The 18,515-nt window shown below is 34.0% G+C and overlaps 2 protein-coding genes across 3 annotated transcripts; both read left to right on the top strand.

The window, feature by feature from the left end:
- Positions 1-560: 560 nt before the first annotated feature.
- LOC133520678 (odorant receptor 2a-like) lies at positions 561-5,283 on the top strand. The gene is made up of 5 exons (XM_061855279.1): positions 561-1,409; positions 1,489-1,588; positions 1,735-1,839; positions 3,127-3,282; positions 3,692-5,283. Exons 1-5 carry the CDS (start codon positions 622-624, stop codon positions 3,743-3,745), a joined length of 1,203 nt encoding a protein of 400 aa, XP_061711263.1. The 5' UTR covers positions 561-621; the 3' UTR covers positions 3,746-5,283.
- A 192-nt stretch (positions 5,284-5,475) lies between these two features.
- LOC133520677 (odorant receptor 2a-like) lies at positions 5,476-16,649 on the top strand. 2 transcript variants are annotated; one of them, XM_061855278.1, is made up of 6 exons: positions 5,476-5,821; positions 6,011-6,497; positions 6,582-6,681; positions 7,126-7,230; positions 10,836-10,991; positions 16,512-16,643. In XM_061855278.1, the coding sequence occupies exons 1-6, from the start codon at positions 5,710-5,712 to the stop codon at positions 16,563-16,565; spliced, it is 1,014 nt and encodes a 337-aa protein (XP_061711262.1). In that variant the 5' UTR covers positions 5,476-5,709; the 3' UTR covers positions 16,566-16,643. The 2 variants fall into 2 exon arrangements, with proteins under 2 accessions (XP_061711262.1, XP_061711261.1); XM_061855277.1 differs by having other exon boundaries at positions 5,480-6,497; positions 16,512-16,649.
- Positions 16,650-18,515: the final 1,866 nt, after the last annotated feature.

Below are 18,515 nucleotides of genomic sequence, written 5' to 3'. Positions count from 1 at the left end.
TGCCCATGGAGGCGGTTCCGTGATACTTTTTTTTGTCGATTCGATTTTGTTTGGTTCTTAAGTCTTTATAATTTGTTTAAAATATTGAAGCAAGTTGAGTCAGCCATAAAACTTCACACCTAAGGCTAACACGCACACAATTATAACTTTTGGACAATTTATACATACCTCATTAATTACATAATAAATAGTGTCATGTTATTAAGTGTGGTAGCTACTATACTCACATTTCTGTACTTACAAAACACAAAAAAAAATTGAGCGATACTGAAATGTACAAACCTAAAGAAAGAGAAATACAAGAATAGCACACCAAAACAGCGGGGTTTTAATATTACTAGCATCGACTTTTTAGAATACAATAGTATTTGTTGTTTTATGTAGGTATATTATAGCCACAGTTATATTATATATATATGTAACTCGACTTTGGTAACAAACGACCAAGGTTGTCTTTACGACAAACATGAGGCTCCCTATCTCTGTCACAACCGGCCACTTAACGTCACCCGCACTCGCAAATTCTCACCCAATATTTTCAGCCTTTGTCATGATCATGAAAGAACTCCGGACTATTTTCTTTAACTTTCTTCGACTAGCGGTCTACTCGCATTCATAAAAATGTCGAAAATACTTGATGAGAACATGAAATTTGATAATATCTTTTGGATTGCCACAACAGCAATGCGTCTGAATCGATCCCATCCTTACATCCCGCGGGATAAGAATTGGCGCACTCAATTTACTGCTATATTAATTTTATCCTCTTTCTGTTGTATGTTCTTGTTATATTCAACATTTTTTCACGACATACCGTGTGGTGCATATGCAGATGCTTGCAAAAGTACAATAATGGCAATAGTTGCTTTCACGATTACGTATAAGTACTTGATTATGCTGCGATATCAGGACTCTATTACTGATCTTATTCGCATTGTGGATGAGGATTACGAACTGGCCAAGGGGTTCTGTGAAGAAGAACAACGCATCGTTTATAAGTACTCTAAGAGAGGGGTAAAAGTTACCCAGTACTGGTTCGTTTCAGCTTGTTCGACGAGCGCCATTTTCCCGGTCAAAGCATTTGTACTTATGGGAAAGTCTTATTTAGCAGGTGAATTCCAACTGGTGCCGTTGTTCGAAATGACATACCCTTGGATCCTGAACGATTATAAAAATGTACATGTCGTTTTCGTTATGTTATTTGGTTTAACACTCTTCTTTGATTTATATGCGACTTCAATGTATGTAGGATTCGATCCGATTGTCCCGATATTTATGCTTCATTTGTGCGGGCAGTTGGACATCCTTAACCTGCGCATATCGAAATTGTTCTCCAATACACAGGACTCCGCTGAAACTATTCGAGAAAACTTAAGAAGAATTATTTTACAACTTCAGGATATTTACAAGTATATAACCTTATTTTGATTCTCCTTTACAGATTCACATTTAGTTGAAAAATAGTAAAGAAATATGTTTGTCTTTCAGATTCATTGAAATTATTAAAAATAACTTCACAGTGTTATACGAGTTTATTATGAAAACTACAACTTTTCTACTTCCTCTAACTGCGTTTCAAATTACCGAGGTAAGAAAGAGCAAAAAAGAGAGTGTGATAACATAATAATCACAAGGTTTATTTCTAACTCTTTTAGACACTTATTTATGAGATATCTTTACACGAGGATGGGACAGATACATCCTCTAACTCAGTAAATATTTATTTTGTTTCAGTCTCTTCGAAACGGAGAAATTAATCTAGAATTCATAGGATTCTTTACTGGCGTGATATTACACTTCTACATACCTTGTTATTATAGCAATCTTTTAATGGAGACGGTATGTGTGTATTGTGTATCTTATTCTTATTTTCATTTTAATTAATAATTTTTGTCCTTTTTCGCTTGGATATAGAGGCTCGTTAGTAAGTAAAAAGCGTAGGTATATTCATCAATATATGTAGAAACTGAACTTAAGTTAACTTTTTCTATACAAGTGTGAATTTTACACTTTATGTGCTATCAAAGGATTCTGAAAGTTTTTTTTAATTTCGTCGCAACTATCAGAGCATAATTAATTGTGACAGTTGTGACGTCGCATCATTAAATGCGAAGTTTTGAGTTAAAACAGAGTAGTTGTACATAGTTTGCTGAATTATTTAATATGAAAAATTGAAAGTCGTCTGTTTTTAAATAAAACCTACATATGAAAGTGTGTTCATTAAAGCCTTAATTAACTACCCTTTGGTTATGCGGTCGTATAAAAAATACAAATATTTCCTAAGTTAAGTAATCATCATTCATAGGTTACAACATCTGTAATATACAATTATACACATTACACTTCTTAAATAGCATTACAAAGCCAATGACAGGAACTCACACAGAGTTTTGGCTAGCTTAAGTGCCATCGTAACTTTATCGGGCGCGGAAGAGACCATCCGCCTCAGATCCTGATACACTGAAAAAAATATGATCTATAGAGCACACATTAAAGTGATTTTCATTAAGATTAACTGCTTTATACAATATCAACAAATGTTTGAAACACAGTAACGTTAACTGTTTGAACATTTATTAGTATTTAAATTAAAATGATAAAAATAAACGAACAGTCACTACATTTTAACTACTCAAAACAATCAAATTTACTGTCTTTTCGGAACTGTGCTTCTATGCAAAATTAGCCTTACTATCAAATGTTCCAGTTATTTTATTTTTAGATACTCCTTATAGGCAAAGCCCTGTTCCCAAAAGAAGAACCATGTACACTTGTCAGTTTTCGTAATATGGCGGTTTGTTTTTTCTTTTTCCACTTTTAAATTATTTTCTTGAATTCGGTCTTTGCGATTTATTTGATTTTTTGGTAGGCTATACTACATATTAAAACTCATCACTACAAAAAATATTGTTTGAAACTTCAGTTCAAATATATGTCAAAAGAAACACGGCTACATCCTTTACTGTTTTATTCGATAGGCTCATATGAAACTGTTTAAAGCATTAAACGTTAATGCAATTTCAATTGTTTTAAATGTTTTTTTTTGCAGTGTATTATAGTGACTTTTACGCGCACAACAAAATTACGAAGTGCCACGCTTAACTAGTTATACCGTTTGTTGTGCAGGGCGAAAACTTCCGTCTGGCGATATATTCTTGCGGCTGGGAAAAGCACTGGGACAAGCACGTGATGCGCACTATCCTGTTCATGTTGACTCGCGCCCTTAAGCCGATCGTTATCAGCACCGTCTTCTGCGCCATCTGTCTCGACACCTTTGCCCAGGTAACAAATTGAATATTATCATAAATGAGCGTTTCTTTAAAAAAAATGCCACTTTCATAAACTTTGTGTTGTTTCTACGCAGCATCATGGGAATGGGATAAAAAATGTCCCAGAGTCTTGTCCTATTGTGTTACCTTTTCCCACATACTTTTTAAGGCGATGCCCAAAAGGAAAGTTTGAAAAATGCATGGAAATTTTGGGACACATTATTTCTCCTATAAGGATGAAAAGGACTCGCGATCCTAGAAATAACACAAAAGTAGCAATAAATGTCACACACAAAAGTGGCAAAAATAATAAACGCTCAGATAAGATAATCGCGTGTCTTGAATGTTTATCAACAATATCAATAACCTAAATTTAAAATATGTTATAGACTGTTTTTATATCAATATGTTTCTGTTTTTAGATGAGCCGAGAAGCGTACTCTATATTTAATCTCATGAACGCAGCTTGGGCTTAGACTGGAACTTTATCGAAAAAAGTATTTTTCAACGCTTGAATAATAATAATAAAAACATTTGTTGTAACCAATATTAGTAAGAAGTAACTACTTACTGGATAATAAAAATAAAATAATAAAGCACATTATTACATTATACTCACAGAATAACGTCTCTTAACAATCCATGAATTGCTTAGTAGTTTAAGTTTTGATTCGTCAGCGCCAACATGAAGCATTTATACCTTCCTTCCTCTCACACTAAAACGCAGATGTATATTAAATGAGAGTGGAGTAGATATAATGGGGACGCAAACTTGGAGTACATCTGTAACCATTATTAATCGTTACTGCACGTCGTAAGTCCCATGTATTTTACATCGACGATAAACTATGTATACGTGAGAAGTGTTATGTTCAGATGCAACTACTACATATAATCATTACAACAAGGTACTTAATTAACAGGTAGGTATAACATGTTTTCATCGGACGCTTACGAAAATAAAAACGCAACAAAACAGACGCTTGGTTTTGTGGCAAACCATGTTTCTGTTACAACGCTTACATTACGACTTACAAGAGGTGGGTGATAATTAACGTCAAGAGAACGATGAAAAAATCACAGCGATCCGCCATCAAAACGTGTCACTGTGGCTACACGAAGGAACATTGTTACAAAAAAAATGTTTATTTATTAAAACACAAGGGTACGAAAATTTTACTAACTGCATGTCTACCGCAAAACTAAATAATATCTACTAATGGTTAACAAAACTGTTCATAAAAATATTGTAAATAATTACGAGGTAATCTTATTAACAATTTCACGAGTCTTGCATAGATTGGATGTACATCGTCTGGGTGAATTGCAAAAAAAAAATTATACGTAATTAAGCGTAGTTAAGAAGCTGTAATTAGGCTTAAGTTCATGAATATGTGTTACGAATGTAGAGTATGTTTAGTTTGTCTTTGACTTTTATGTTTTTGTGTCTATGATGAAACAGATGAATAAATCATTCTTAGACTAAACTAGATATGGTTGTCGTTTATTTTAAATACTAATATTACATGGCGCAGTCGGTAGGATGACTTTAGACTCAGACATAGACTTTTATGTTTTTGTGTCTATGATGAAACAGATGAATAAATCATTCTTAGACCAAACTAGATATGGTTGTTGTTTATTTTAAATACTAATATTACAACGAAAATTTACAGTGTAAATTGTATTGTGTTGTATTTATTGTACTAAATTCATACCTACACATATGTCTTTAGCATACGCAATAAAACTTTAATGCATAAACCTTAAATAGAAATGTCTTAATAGTCGTAACATAATGGAATCAATAAACCTTACACTGATTGCAGGTTAACTATGTCTTTTTTTTTGCAATGCCCTAATCTTATAATTTTGCATGATGTTGTTCAAAATCAGTTGTAAGATAAGAAACTATATAAGCGACTGTGAAGCGATGTTTATAACTTTTATAAGCGACTTGGTTTTTGTTGACTGTAATAAATAATAAATAATTATTGTAAGTAGTGTATTATGTAATAAATAAGTAAATAAATAAGATATTTGACTGGAACATGACTGGAATATTGAGAATATTGTACAAATCGCAGGTAAACAAAACAAGTAAAGTAACATGCATACATACACTGTGTGGTAGACCTAAGTATATATATATATATATATATATATACACGGTGTATATATATATATATATATGTATATAGGTAGTGAACGACTAGTATGTCACAGTATTTTTTTTTAACGGTAACGATAGTTTCGAGCTTTTTTTTTTAAATGGTAATCGAAATGTAACGTTTCCCCGTGTGTACAACTTACAAGCTGATCAATTAATGTCACCCGCACGCGTCCTGTTCTCAGGTAAACTCTTCAACATTTGTTACAAAATAACGTCGGCCTATTGTCTTCAAGTTTTCTCACCTAGTGGTTTACACCTACAGATACAATGTCTAAAATTTTAGACGAAGACATGAATTTCGATAAGATTTTTTGGATTGCTACAACAGCAATGCGTCTGAATCGCTCACATCCATATGTCGCTCGAGACAAAATCTGGCGTAATCAATTTATTGCAATTTTGCTTTTATCCCTATTCTGTTTTATATTCTTATTGTATTCTATTCTTTTCCACGACATACAATGTGGACTATTTGCTGATGCTAGCAAAAATGCTATAATGGCCATAGTTGCTTTCACGATTACGTACAAATATTATATTTTGTTACGATACCAGGATTCCGTTACAGAACTTATTCGCATAGTGGACGATGATTACGAGTTGGCTAAGGAGTTCTGTGAAGAGGAACAACGTATCGTGCTTCACTATTCTAAGCGAGGAGTCAAAGTATGTCAGTATTGGTTCATTTCTGCTTGTTCGACGAGCGCTATTTTCCCTTTGAAAGCGTTGATGCTCATGGGAAAGTCTTACATGGCAGGTGAATTTCAATTAGTGCCACTGTTCGAACTTACGTACCCTTGGATCTTAGAAGATTATAAGACCGTTCCTATTATTTTTATTACGCTATTCGGTTTGGCACTATTCTTTGATGTTTATGCAACCTCAATGTATGTGGGTTTTGATCCGATAGTTCCGATATTTATGCTTCACCTTTGCGGGCAGCTCGATATCCTTAATCTACGTATATCGAAGATGTTCTCTGATACTGAGCATTCCGATGAAGCTGTTCGTAAAAACCTTACAGAAATTATATTGAAACTGCAGGATGTTTACAAGTAAGTTTTCCATGGTTTATCTACTTTTTTTTAAACAGTTCATTTCTGTTATCTTTCTAAGCCATAAATAATGTTGCTTTGCAGATTCATTCAAGTAATTAAAACAAACTTTACAGTACTGTATGAATTTATGATGAAAACTACAACGTTTCTGCTTCCACTCACTGCATTTCAAATAACAGAGGTAAGTACTTACACAAATAAGCAGCACATATATATATATATAATCCTTTATTGGTCTTATGATCAGATTTTAATCAAGTCTAGTAAACAAGATAAGTGTTAACGCGTGTAAAATTTCATTTTGTAAAGATTAAGTAATGTTGGATTATACATATACGGGTACGAGATAATATTAAATCATTTTATCTTTGAAAAGGTTTTACACATGACTTAAGTACATATTTTATGTCACGTATCAAAGACGAAATTATCCCTTTAATTTATTTCTTCCAGTTAACATTTAAGCAGTTATAAAAGAATCAGAGATACAGACAATATGTATAAAAATTTTAAAAAAATGCTTAATGTGTAGAATGTGTACACTAATACACATATAAATATCATGTAGCAGATAAATATCGTATTTTAATACGCTATTGTTTTCGAATCAACATCTTTTTTTCAGTCTTTACGGAATGGGGAAATAAACATTGAATTCATCGGCTTCTTTACTGGTGTCATTTTGCACTTCTACATACCATGCTATTACAGCGATCTATTAATGGAAACGGTAAGTGTATACTTATATTATATCACGTCTTTATTCGCTAGGAAAATGCTATGGCGTACTCTCAGGCGTAACATTCCCAGTGCGAGATAGCACAATGAACGTCGAACAGCAATTAAAATCATAGAGTCAATTCAATCTGCAACGCAAACATTGCTTTCATTGATTCAGACATTGTTGCTATAATTATGAAATTTCCATATCAATTGTCGATCTAGTAGAAGCGAAGCCTCGTTATAATGACGGATGTCATATTTTAGTGATAGTCTGGTCCCCATTCAATGTACTATATTTCTTTCGCGCAACTTTATACATTGAACGCGACTTGACCAATTAAGCCGTGCGAGTCGCGCCAAGTCGTGCTAGACGCTCAAACTTTCCCTTTTTCTAATCAAATAGTCATTAGACCAACTGAAAACAATATTATGTGGAATTTAGTTGGCAAAACTTTTTAAATTACCGCCTCATTTATTAGTAGATATTATCTAGACACACTACACAATTTTAGTACAATAAAGCAACTGTTTATTATTTTAAGACTTTTATGGCTACTTTCCGCTGACATTTTACAGTGATATGCATAATAATTGTAAAAAAAAAAGGATTTGATGGTTAAGTTATTTTATCCTTTTTGTTTTAATTCCGTCTTTTCCACGTAAACTATTCGCAACCAAAAGAAAAAATCGTGTCAGACCATGGTGTTCTCGACACGGCTTAGGCTGGTAAAATGAGTATCTTTATTCAGTTACTAAATCAGCTGAGTTACGGCTCAGAGACTGCTCAGATTTACAGCGGTAAAGCGTAATACGTCCCGCGACGATCAATCGCAGTTGTCAATCAGACCTACGTTATACCAGAAACTAGTAAGTAATTAAGACGAACAACCTCCATATAACACCGCGTTCGCATGCCTTTTTACTATTTTTTTGAGTTCCGTACCAAAAAGGTACACAAGGCGCCCTTATGGTGCGACTCTGTCCGTCCATACGTCTGTCTGTCTATCACATCGATAAATATGTCGAGAACCACTTAAGCTATCGATTTGAAATTTGCAATTGTTAATGAACAACGCTAACCCAGACACATTGAAGTATTTTTTTAAATTACTATGAAAAATCCCCAATATGAAGAGGGGGCAAAATTTCAAAGTCAAAAAAATGATTTATGAAGGAAAATGTGAAAAAAATACCAATTCATTCAAACATTTTCGAATTCAGTTTGCAATTTAACCAACAAAGGATTGTAGTTGTAGGTTGGCATTTTCATACGTAATTAACTAAAATGTTAGATTTCGATACAAGTGCGAAAAGTAGGTAATTCGCAACGAGTGGCCATAAATTAAAATACGACCGAAGGGAGTATTCTAAATCGTCACGAGTTGCGAATTACTTTTTCGCACATGTATTGTACAACGTTTTATAGTACATATATTATGGCCCTTTAAATTTTCGACATGCGCACGTATAGTGCTAGTTACCACACTAGGGCGGTAAATAAGCACCATATGTAATACTTAAGTACTTACTTACTTGCTCCGTTGGCTCAGCGACCCAAAATGAGAGTTGGCATCCGACACAAGACAGCGCCACTTTTCTCGGTACCTGTGCGACCTCTCGCCAATTGTCGACTTGAAGCTCGCGCAGATCCGCCTCCACCATGTCGCTCCAGCGATACCTAGGGCGTGTGATAGGACGTCCTCCTGTTAGGCGACCCAGGTACGCTCCGATCTTCGTCCCTTCTCTCAAGGTGGCCCAACCAACGGATTCTGTGGGCTTTACGTTCTCCCATGATGTTAGGTTCAGCCACTAGGTCTTCAATCTCACGGTTCTTAAGGACTGTCCAGCTTCAGATACTCAGACTTTTCGTGTGCTATACTTAGGCTGACCTTTTTAGCTTCTGTTGCCAGAACACTGACGCACTGCCGCACCTCGTCTACAGAGGCTCCAAACAGGGCTATGTCATCCGCGTAGCCTGTCACCACCATATGTACTGTAAAATTATATTTGATGTCATCTACAACATTAACGATTCTCACAGTTTTGTAAGGGGGCATGTCAGTCTATTTTATTTACTAGAGTCTGGTTATGTTATAATTACACTAAGACCAAGGAAGAGTTTTGGCCGAAATGTGTCAAGTTCCGGCGGTTCCGTGGCTGTCTCCCTGACACCGCGGGTTGCGTAACACTTTGCAACCATTTTAGTTTGACATGTTTTGCAATAATTATGCTTGTTTTGACCTTTCTCATACGTGTATGTTGGTCAAAAATCTTGAGTTCAGGTTTCACTCTATGTTTTCGAAATAAATGCAAAATGATGACTAAAAATTAGATCAGGATCCTTATCATATACCGACAATAAGTTAACCCTTCTTTGCATGTTTTAATTTATTTGTGAAATAAATCAGGATAATGTTGGTTGAGCTCTATATATATATATATATTATAAGATAAGATAAACAGAATATATAATTTTTAATATGATGGAAATATCCATCATGCAAAATCAAGTCTTAAGCTACTAAATAAAATTAAACATGTGGACGATAAAAAGCTGATATAATGATGATGATAATCAAATTAAACATTTTTGTTATCTAATAATAGTAATAATTCTTATTTATTCTACACAACATTCACAAAATATTTATTGTATGTGAATATATATTAAACAATATATTATCTTTATTTAATATTTATTAATAATTCGGCATACTTCAAGAGCGAACTCGTTGCATAATGATGTAAATTTCCATCACATGCTTTCGAGTTATTTTAAGTTCGAATGTTGACACAAAAAGTAACATGCACAATAGTTATTTGTTTTACAAGGGGGCAAAGTTGTTGTTTAACCGCTCGTGCTAATATCGATATCCGAGCAAGCAAAAGATTCCAAAAGTGGTTCGAGAAGTGGAATATTGAGTGTTGCGAGGGTTTCAGGGCACGAGGGTTAAACAGACTTTGCCTCCGAGTGAAACACAAAATTTTTCACCACACCAACGCGAGGAAAATACTTATTATGAAATACCAAAAAAAATGAACTAAATCAAATCCAAATGAACGTAATAAAAAATGTATCATTCAAAATCATTATTTAAAAGTCAAATCTACCAGCTAACATAAGTAAACAACTCAAAATTTGTATCGGATTACTTTGCCACACATGTGGATAAAATGCAACTTTCTCATTAGTTTTTGAACAATCAAGAGGGTCTTTAGTTGGTGCGCTGAATGTATGTTATATGTTATAGTATCAAATTACATACCTGATACACAAGTAGTCCCGCGTAAATTATTATTGAAACAGATTATTGAAAGTCAAAGGTTTTCGTAATTGGCGCGTAACGGCAAATTCAAATTTTCACAACTACGTTTCATCGCACGGTGTACTGTTTTAAAAATAAAAATCAATCACCTCCAAAAGTACCTTTAATTCATAGGACAATATTATGATGGAAATTTCCATCGCCATGCAAAGAAGGGTTAAGGTATGATGAGGTCGAAGATCGATTTAATCCGGATTGTAAACAGTAAATTATTCAGAGTCGTGATTGATCGTCATGGAGCTACTTAGAGTTGACTAAGTAATCATTAAGCTTTCTGAATTTGCAGGGTGAAAAGTTTCGTCTAGCAATATATTCTTGCGGCTGGGAGAAACACTCTGACATGCGCACACTGCGCACCATCCTGTTTATGCTGACGCGAGCCATCAAACCAGTCGTCATCAGCACAATATTTTGTGCCATCTGTCTTGACACTTTCGCTCAGGTATGTCTGCGACGTTACGTATCGAATAAGAAATCGCAGCAAATAGCATTATTACGACGGTCAGTCAGTGAAATTTACTTATTCTGGTAATGATTCTTGCGATCTTCTTCTAACGATCCAATCAGTAGAGAAGGCATCTTAATATTTATCAACACCTCATCATATTTTAAGTTAAAATTCTAGTGCGTCTGTAAACACAGTCTAACGGCCCGATTCGAAGAATGAGATACGATAACGATAAGTTCTGGTTTAGATAAGTTCTCATTTAGATATCGTTTGTATGTCGTATAACTGACAGAAGCAGCTCGGTCCGGGCAAAAGATGTTATATATAGTTTCTATTTTTCTCCGTGAGCTTCTACGGATTATCGTCTATCTATTGTTTAAAAACCGCAAAGGCGCGTGCCACTATGAAAAAATGGTCAAGCCGCATAGGTAGCGTTTATTGAATTACTACTCTATTGAGCACGAAATAAGATTCATTATGAACTAATACAGAATTCTAACAGAATAGCTGTCTGATCTCTATTGGTGCGTCTAAGGTAGGCGACTAAACGCTCTCAAACCAGCTTAACTTGTGACACTGCGATCCGAAACAAAGATACGTATTCAAAGACCTCGCTTGCACTGGTAATGCGAGCGCACGGCTAGCTAGCGCCAAGGAAGCAATGTTATGTTTCTCGAGGAGCAGGTAAAGAACAGGGCCGGATTTTCACACAAATATATTTGGGTGGTTTTACGTTCTTTAATTTAAAGTGATAAAACATAACACTATTTAAATAGTAGGTACACATCTAACAGAATGGGTTTGTGTAATTACAATAATAACGAGATATACTCATTTTTATAATCAACTGTTTAAACAGTTGTTTCTAATTTTAAACTTTAAACAGGCTAATTTTTAATAAACAATAAAACAATGGTAAAATAGTAATAAATATGTATATCCATTTAACAATCCCGTACTACTAATGTTAAAATAGACCTATATGTTATAATTATGTACACTAAAATAAAGATATTATTTACAATAGAGTACACATTTAGTAAAATATTTATACAAATTTATATTATGAGTCAACAAAAAAATAAGTAACATATACATAATAGTGTATGCATAAAATAAATAAATATAAAACAAAATATGCATATCGTTTAGAGTCAGATCACGCTAACTCTTTCAAGCAAACCATACAAACAGTGTCAGTTTGTTAGAAGTCTGAAGAGTTAGCGTTATTTCGTAAAACCACCCAAATATATTTGTGTGAAAATCCAGCCCTGTTTTTTACCTGCTCCTCGAGAAACATAACATTGCTTCCTTGGCGCTAGCTAGCCATGCGCTCGCATTACCAGTGCAAGCAAGGTCTTCCAATACGTATCTTTGTTTCGGATCGCAGTGTCACAAGTTAAGCTGGTTTGAGAGCGTTTAGTCGCCTACCTTAGACGCATCAATAGAGATCAGACAGCTATTCTGTTAGAATTCTGTATTAGTTCATAATGAATCTTATTCCGTGCTCAATAGAGTAGTAATTCAATAAACGCTACCTATGCGGCTTGACCATTTTTTCATAGTGGCACGCGCTTTTGCGGTTTTTAAACAATAGATAAGACGATAATCCGTAGAAGCTCACGGAGAAAAATAGAAACTATACTTTGACGTTAGAAATATCGTAGATAGATCTTATTGGGATCACAGCGGAATATAAATAAACGTCAGTTTTGACATGTCGTTTAGTTATCGATCTTTTAAATATCTTTCCAAGATCTTAAATGTGTCTTAATCATTCTTCGAATCGGGCTGTATGATTCAAATCACACAATTATCTGATTTGGAGACAATCGGCCCAACGCTTTCGATTGACGAAAAGTCACTTTTGACACTGACAGATCGGTATCGTGTCGCTGTGACATCTTATAAGCATTGTTGGAATTGAGCCGTTTTCTTTAGTACATATTACTTATTCCATGGCGTTTGGTACTTCCCTGATATTTGATAGCGTATAAAGTACATACGCAAGTTTACTACAAAGAGCATATAATCACTACGTTTTAAGAGACGGGACTTCCATACTAGCGAGTGGAATCCCTTTGTTTCGCAAATCATTACCAAAATGTACGACAAAGAACTGTCAAAGCACTGTCAAAGAACCATAGTACCAACATAAGCAATTTAAATAGTGTAGTACGCTACACGCTTGCGTTTCTTATCGATATCGATAAAATGGGGAGGCTTGAAATATAGACTCTTGTCTACAAATTTTGTACTCGAAATCAAGTCCACATTTAAGTTGTATGTCATATAGTGGATAGTTCTATGAGTGGACTAATACTTGGTCGAGCTTAATGTGGACTCGATTTTTTTTTAGAACACCTTGTTGTTCTTCACCACTAGGAAGGATCAAAGTAGCACTTTTTTCCCTACTAGGAGGGATCACTTTTTTCCTCTTTTTGCATACTTCTTAGGTTAAATTATTTAATTTAATTACCATTAATTAAATTTATTTATTTATTTGTACCATAATAATTTCCTCATAGGTGATGTGAAAAGCAGTATGTAAAATTATCACGTGTTAGCAAAAATATTTCCACCTTAGGGTGGTATTCCACCTATCCAATTTCTTGGTCCAATGTCATTGCGTCTCACTCTGTCATTAATCAAAATGTGAGACGCAATACACATTGGACAAAAAAATTGCATAGGTGGAATACCACCCATATGCGTTAACACTTGAATCCCTCACTACGCTAGGATTCTATTTTAGAATACCTCGTTACACTCAGAATGTAATTATAAAATCCTTCACTATTTTTTTTCTTAATTTTTTTTTATTAAAAGCACTATTTTCAAAATGATCTGCAGATACATGTTTCAATAAATGTAACTTTTCTATGGGAAGATGTACCACGTCTTCGTTCCCAACAAATTTGACCCACTGCCTGCATCTGAAAACATACAGCCTTGGTTATGTACAGTTTATATTCCAAGTGTTTGCTAATGAGATGATCAACTGATTATTTAGCGCTAATATGCATCTATAAATCATGTTTTTTGGCATCCAATTATCAACAACCCTTTATCAATGCTCTAACTTTTTATATATTTATATGTCTGTTAATCATGAGAACCGGTCATGGTCCTACTGGGCAGTAACCCTGCCTATGAAGCCGATGGTCCCAGGTTCAAATCCTGGTACGGGCATTGATTTATGTGATGACCATGCATATTTGTTGAGTCATGTGTGTTTTCTATGTATTTATATATTTATATATATATATATATATATATATATATATATATATATATATATATATATATATATATATATATCGTTGTCTAAGTACCCACAACACATGTCTTATTTAGCTTCCTATGGGATTAAGTCAATTTGTGTAATAATGTCGTATAATATTTTTTATTGATCACATAAAGAGAGATTAATTTACTTACATTTCAGATTTATATATTAAATAATTACTAGATAAAAAAAAATATGTTAAATAATGACCATTAATGCATAGATGATAGATAATTTTCCACTGAAAATCTTCGACGAAATAATTTTGTCATATTGCATGCAAGTTCTCAGGAAATTTCACATATTTTATTTAATTACTTACACTGATATACAAATAAACATACAGTTATCGATAGTTTTAGTACATCCCTAGTTCACAACTAAAAATAATATAAAATATCAAATTTTCGATGTGTTTAAAGCCTGCTGCACCAAAATAAGGTCAAAAGTATCTAAAGCAATACGTACCGGTCTTTATTCAAGGGAAATTCCGCCATAAAATCCCTTTTTTCGTGATTTTCTCGAGTGGCTCGCTTGCCACATATTTCACACTTAGTAAACCGTTTTCTAGGTGGCATTGTAACAAACTCGTTCTTACTCTGATCACGGTTCACTATTTTCGATATTTTCACTAAATAATAAAGAAATTGCACGAAATACCCGAACAAAACATTGAAGCCTTCATAACAAACAAAACAATTAGGCTGACAGTTGACTTAATGTAAACTTGACATAATAAATAGCACTGACGTTTTATTTTTCTTCGTTGGCAAAGATTTGCGAAACAAGTTCCATACAAATCTTATTTTGTTCCTAGTTGCGTCAGCCTGGTTTACTAGTCTGTCTATGCTAGCTGATAGAACATCAACTTAAACAGAATAAAGCGAGCCAGTGTTGTTAGAGAACGTCATATTTTAATATAAAGTTGACATTTATCATGAGATTGCCATATTGTGCCATTACAAATATCATGAAAATTTAGCTTGGTCCGACTCTAAAAACCTAGCCGGAAAAAAATACAGTCCCTGCTATATTGACGACCGGTCTGGCCTAGTGGGTCACTACCTTGCTTATGAATCAAATGGTCCCGATTTCGAAAAGTTCGAATCCCGGTAAGGAATTTTTTTTGTGTGATAAACACAGATATTTGTTCCTGAGTCATGGGTGTTTTCTATGTATATAAGTATGTATTTATCTATATACTTAGTATGTATATCGTCGCCTAGGACCCATAGTACAAGCTTTGCTTAGTTTGAGGCTAGGTCGATCTGTGTAAAATTGTCCCCAAATACATATTTGGGGACAATTTATACATATAGCAGTAGTTTCGTAACTTGTGTACTTTGCGCTCTCTAAATGGTACTGACAATTTAGGATCATAGTCAATTCCTTTCTAGAATTCAAAGGTTTAATATTATCACTAACTAACTTTCCTATAAATCTGTCTAGTATTTTAAAAGGCAGACTTTTGTACAAAAATTTTACAGGCGTACTTAATATAAAATGGTATTTGAAGCGTGAAAGACGTAGACAAAAATTTTACAGGCATATTTTATTTATGATTCAATGACCCGAGCGCGAGGTTTCCGCGACCCCTTCCGCCAGTTTGTCGCAAGCACTCGCCTGCCAATTTCCGCGTTTCCGGCAGCCATGGCCGTCTGACTTCCGCCAGCATTTGTTTAAAGAAAACTATATATATGTATAGTATTGTCTACATAAGCAGCAGATGCCTTGCTGGTTTCATTCAAAAAACTTCTAGCAAAATGAAACCACTCAAACTGAGTAGAGTCTTTAAACATTCAATTCCCAGATTAGTTTTTGTATTCAGGAAAATAATATTTTTACAATTTCTGGGAGACTACTTTTAGGGGCCATTTTTATTATTTTTTATAAAAATTGGTAAGTTTGAAAAGTTCCTTAATCTGGTCGGAATAAACATGAAATCCAAATTTGGGATAAAAATATGTATGAAAATTTCCATAGCTCAGTGGAAGAGTTTGTAAGACATACGGTGAGATTGCGCTTATGTTGTACAAAATAAGGAAATCTATCTATCCTCCGAATTTTATCGAATTCTGAGAGAAATGAAAAAAACTACCTACAACAAAATATCAAATAGACCTAAAATGAAAATAATGTACATATGTAGGTATAGGATAATAACTGTGATGCATTCATGTAAAGTTTTTTATGTAAATGAATATTCATTCTGTTTTTTTTTTCAGATGTGCCGAGAAGCGTATTCTATTTTTAATCTGATGAACGCAGCTTGGGCTTAACTAGTGTTTCAAGGATCCAGACATTCAACACTTAGTAGTTGTAGAAAGATACACAGTTGCTATAATCTTCACGCTACCACTGCAGAAAAATTCCATTTTATTAAAAAAAATACTTTAATAAACTATTATTAAGCACAGGCACTGAGGCTATTTCAGTAATATTCTATTTTATCAACACTTAGCCAAATTTTGCGAGGAGAATATAATTATATAGGTCATATTGAGCAAATTTTACTAAGGTACAAAATCGGTTTATTAGCTAAGCCATAAAAACCTTGCAGGCAAATAAAAGCCAAATTCGCATGTCAACTCTATTCGCATATGTATCGAACTCTAAGAAAAAAAACGTGCTTTATACACGTTGTAGCAATACGCTTTATTTTTTTAGGTATAGCCGTTTTTAGTCTTATTACATTCCACAAAACATAAGTATCTAATGTTTTATTAACGATATGTTTATATATCTAAATATAAACTCAAATAAAATAAGAAAGTCTTCGTATAATGACCAGTTGCCTTTGATTTGAGCTCAATAATTTCCTTACACTTTCAGCCTTCACTGTAACTTGAAATGAATTTATTTCCAGATTGGTTATGGTTGCAATAATTATCACCCAAAATTATTTTGTGAATTGTTGGTTTGCAAGAGCAAAGAACCTTCGAATCCTTTTGGACAACTAGGCCAGGTTGAGATTAGTTCAATTTCCCGCGATGTTTTCTTCGTCGGAAACCTAGTGGTAATTCTCAAACTAAATTGTAGGTATACGTTACGAGATACTTATTAATAGTTACTAGTCAAGATACGAATCCCTAACCAATATAGAGAAGAATATCTGTTTTGAAGTAATCTACATTTAATCTGTGCCTAAACAGAAACATTGGAAGATAATTCGACGAGATAATTATCAGATAATCGTTAGATTATGATCGGGGTGCGTCTGACACGGCGGGAATAACGGTAATCAACCCCCGACAATCGCCTGCTCGGGATAATTGGTTGTGGACAAAAGACCCACAAAACCTCCCTCCCCACAACACATCATAGATAAGCAATAAAATCTAAATAACACTTAATGCTAGCTATACATATTATACCACTCAAATCGAATGTTTTTTATTTATTTAAGCCCAATCAAGAGAGACACAACTTTAGGAAGTAGTGGTACATGATTTTGTTTTTTTATGTTCACCTAATATTCCGGCGTATTCTAATTTTGATTATAGGATATGAATTCGATCTGCATAAGATATATTTCGGATCTGTCAGAGTCAAAAGAGTTCAGAGTTCTTAGTTGAACAAACTGGAAAAAGATGGCACATTCTAAAATTATCTAGGTAAAAAGAAGCATAACTTTTAATTTATGCTTAACGAAGCAAGGTAGTGAATAATAAAGTACCCAACTAAAGAAGCAAACTAATATTTCATTTTGTATATTATAAATAAAAATAGCAAGAAAGCGTAGCGCCTATGTGACTGTAGGCATTGTTAGAGTAAGTGGAGGAAATTCTTGTAATTTGTGTACATTTAAAGCGGTAAATTAAGCGAAGCGACAACAGGCTAATTAATTTGGGCAATGCTGAAATTTGTAAGTGGCAAGATAAACACCAAATACTAAGAATTACAGTGAAACAGACCGGCAAGGAGAGTAATTGTGCTTCTACAGCTTGTTAATAATGTTAATGTTAGTAGTAGCTTGTTAGTCTGGCACTAAACACAATCTTCAAGATTGGGAAAAGGTACCTACCCCGCCGGATTTGAACTTAATATACCTATGTTAAAAAATTTTTTAATCTCAGCACGATATGGATCGGATATGTCAGTCCATAAGTGACTGAGTCCGTGAGTGACGTGTATATAAGTATTAAAGAATTAAAGACTTGAGTAACAATATTCTTGTTACACACAATATTTTTCTTCAGACTTGCGAAGAAAAAAACTAAATTTTAGGC

The sequence above is a fragment of the Cydia pomonella genome, chromosome 8, assembly GCF_033807575.1.
Source record: "Cydia pomonella isolate Wapato2018A chromosome 8, ilCydPomo1, whole genome shotgun sequence".
NCBI classification, from domain to species: domain Eukaryota; kingdom Metazoa; phylum Arthropoda; class Insecta; order Lepidoptera; family Tortricidae; genus Cydia; species Cydia pomonella.
The sequence above is the reverse complement of the archived record's forward strand: the minus strand, read 5'-3'. Positions and strand labels throughout refer to the sequence as shown.

Bases quoted from the DNA above. Each gene is read 5' to 3' on its own strand.
- LOC133520678 (XM_061855279.1), top strand. From the start codon at position 622: ATGTCGAAAATACTTGATGAGAACATGAAATTTGATAATATCTTTTGG. The intron at 1,410-1,488 runs GTATATAACCTT...TTTGTCTTTCAG, and splicing joins CAACTTCAGGATATTTACAA to ATTCATTGAAATTATTAAAA. The intron at 1,589-1,734 runs GTAAGAAAGAGC...ATTTTGTTTCAG, and splicing joins CTGCGTTTCAAATTACCGAG to TCTCTTCGAAACGGAGAAAT.
- LOC133520677 (XM_061855277.1), top strand. From the start codon at position 5,710: ATGTCTAAAATTTTAGACGAAGACATGAATTTCGATAAGATTTTTTGG. The intron at 6,498-6,581 runs GTAAGTTTTCCA...GTTGCTTTGCAG, and splicing joins AAACTGCAGGATGTTTACAA to ATTCATTCAAGTAATTAAAA. The intron at 10,992-16,511 runs GTATGTCTGCGA...TTTTTTTTTCAG, and splicing joins GTCTTGACACTTTCGCTCAG to ATGTGCCGAGAAGCGTATTC.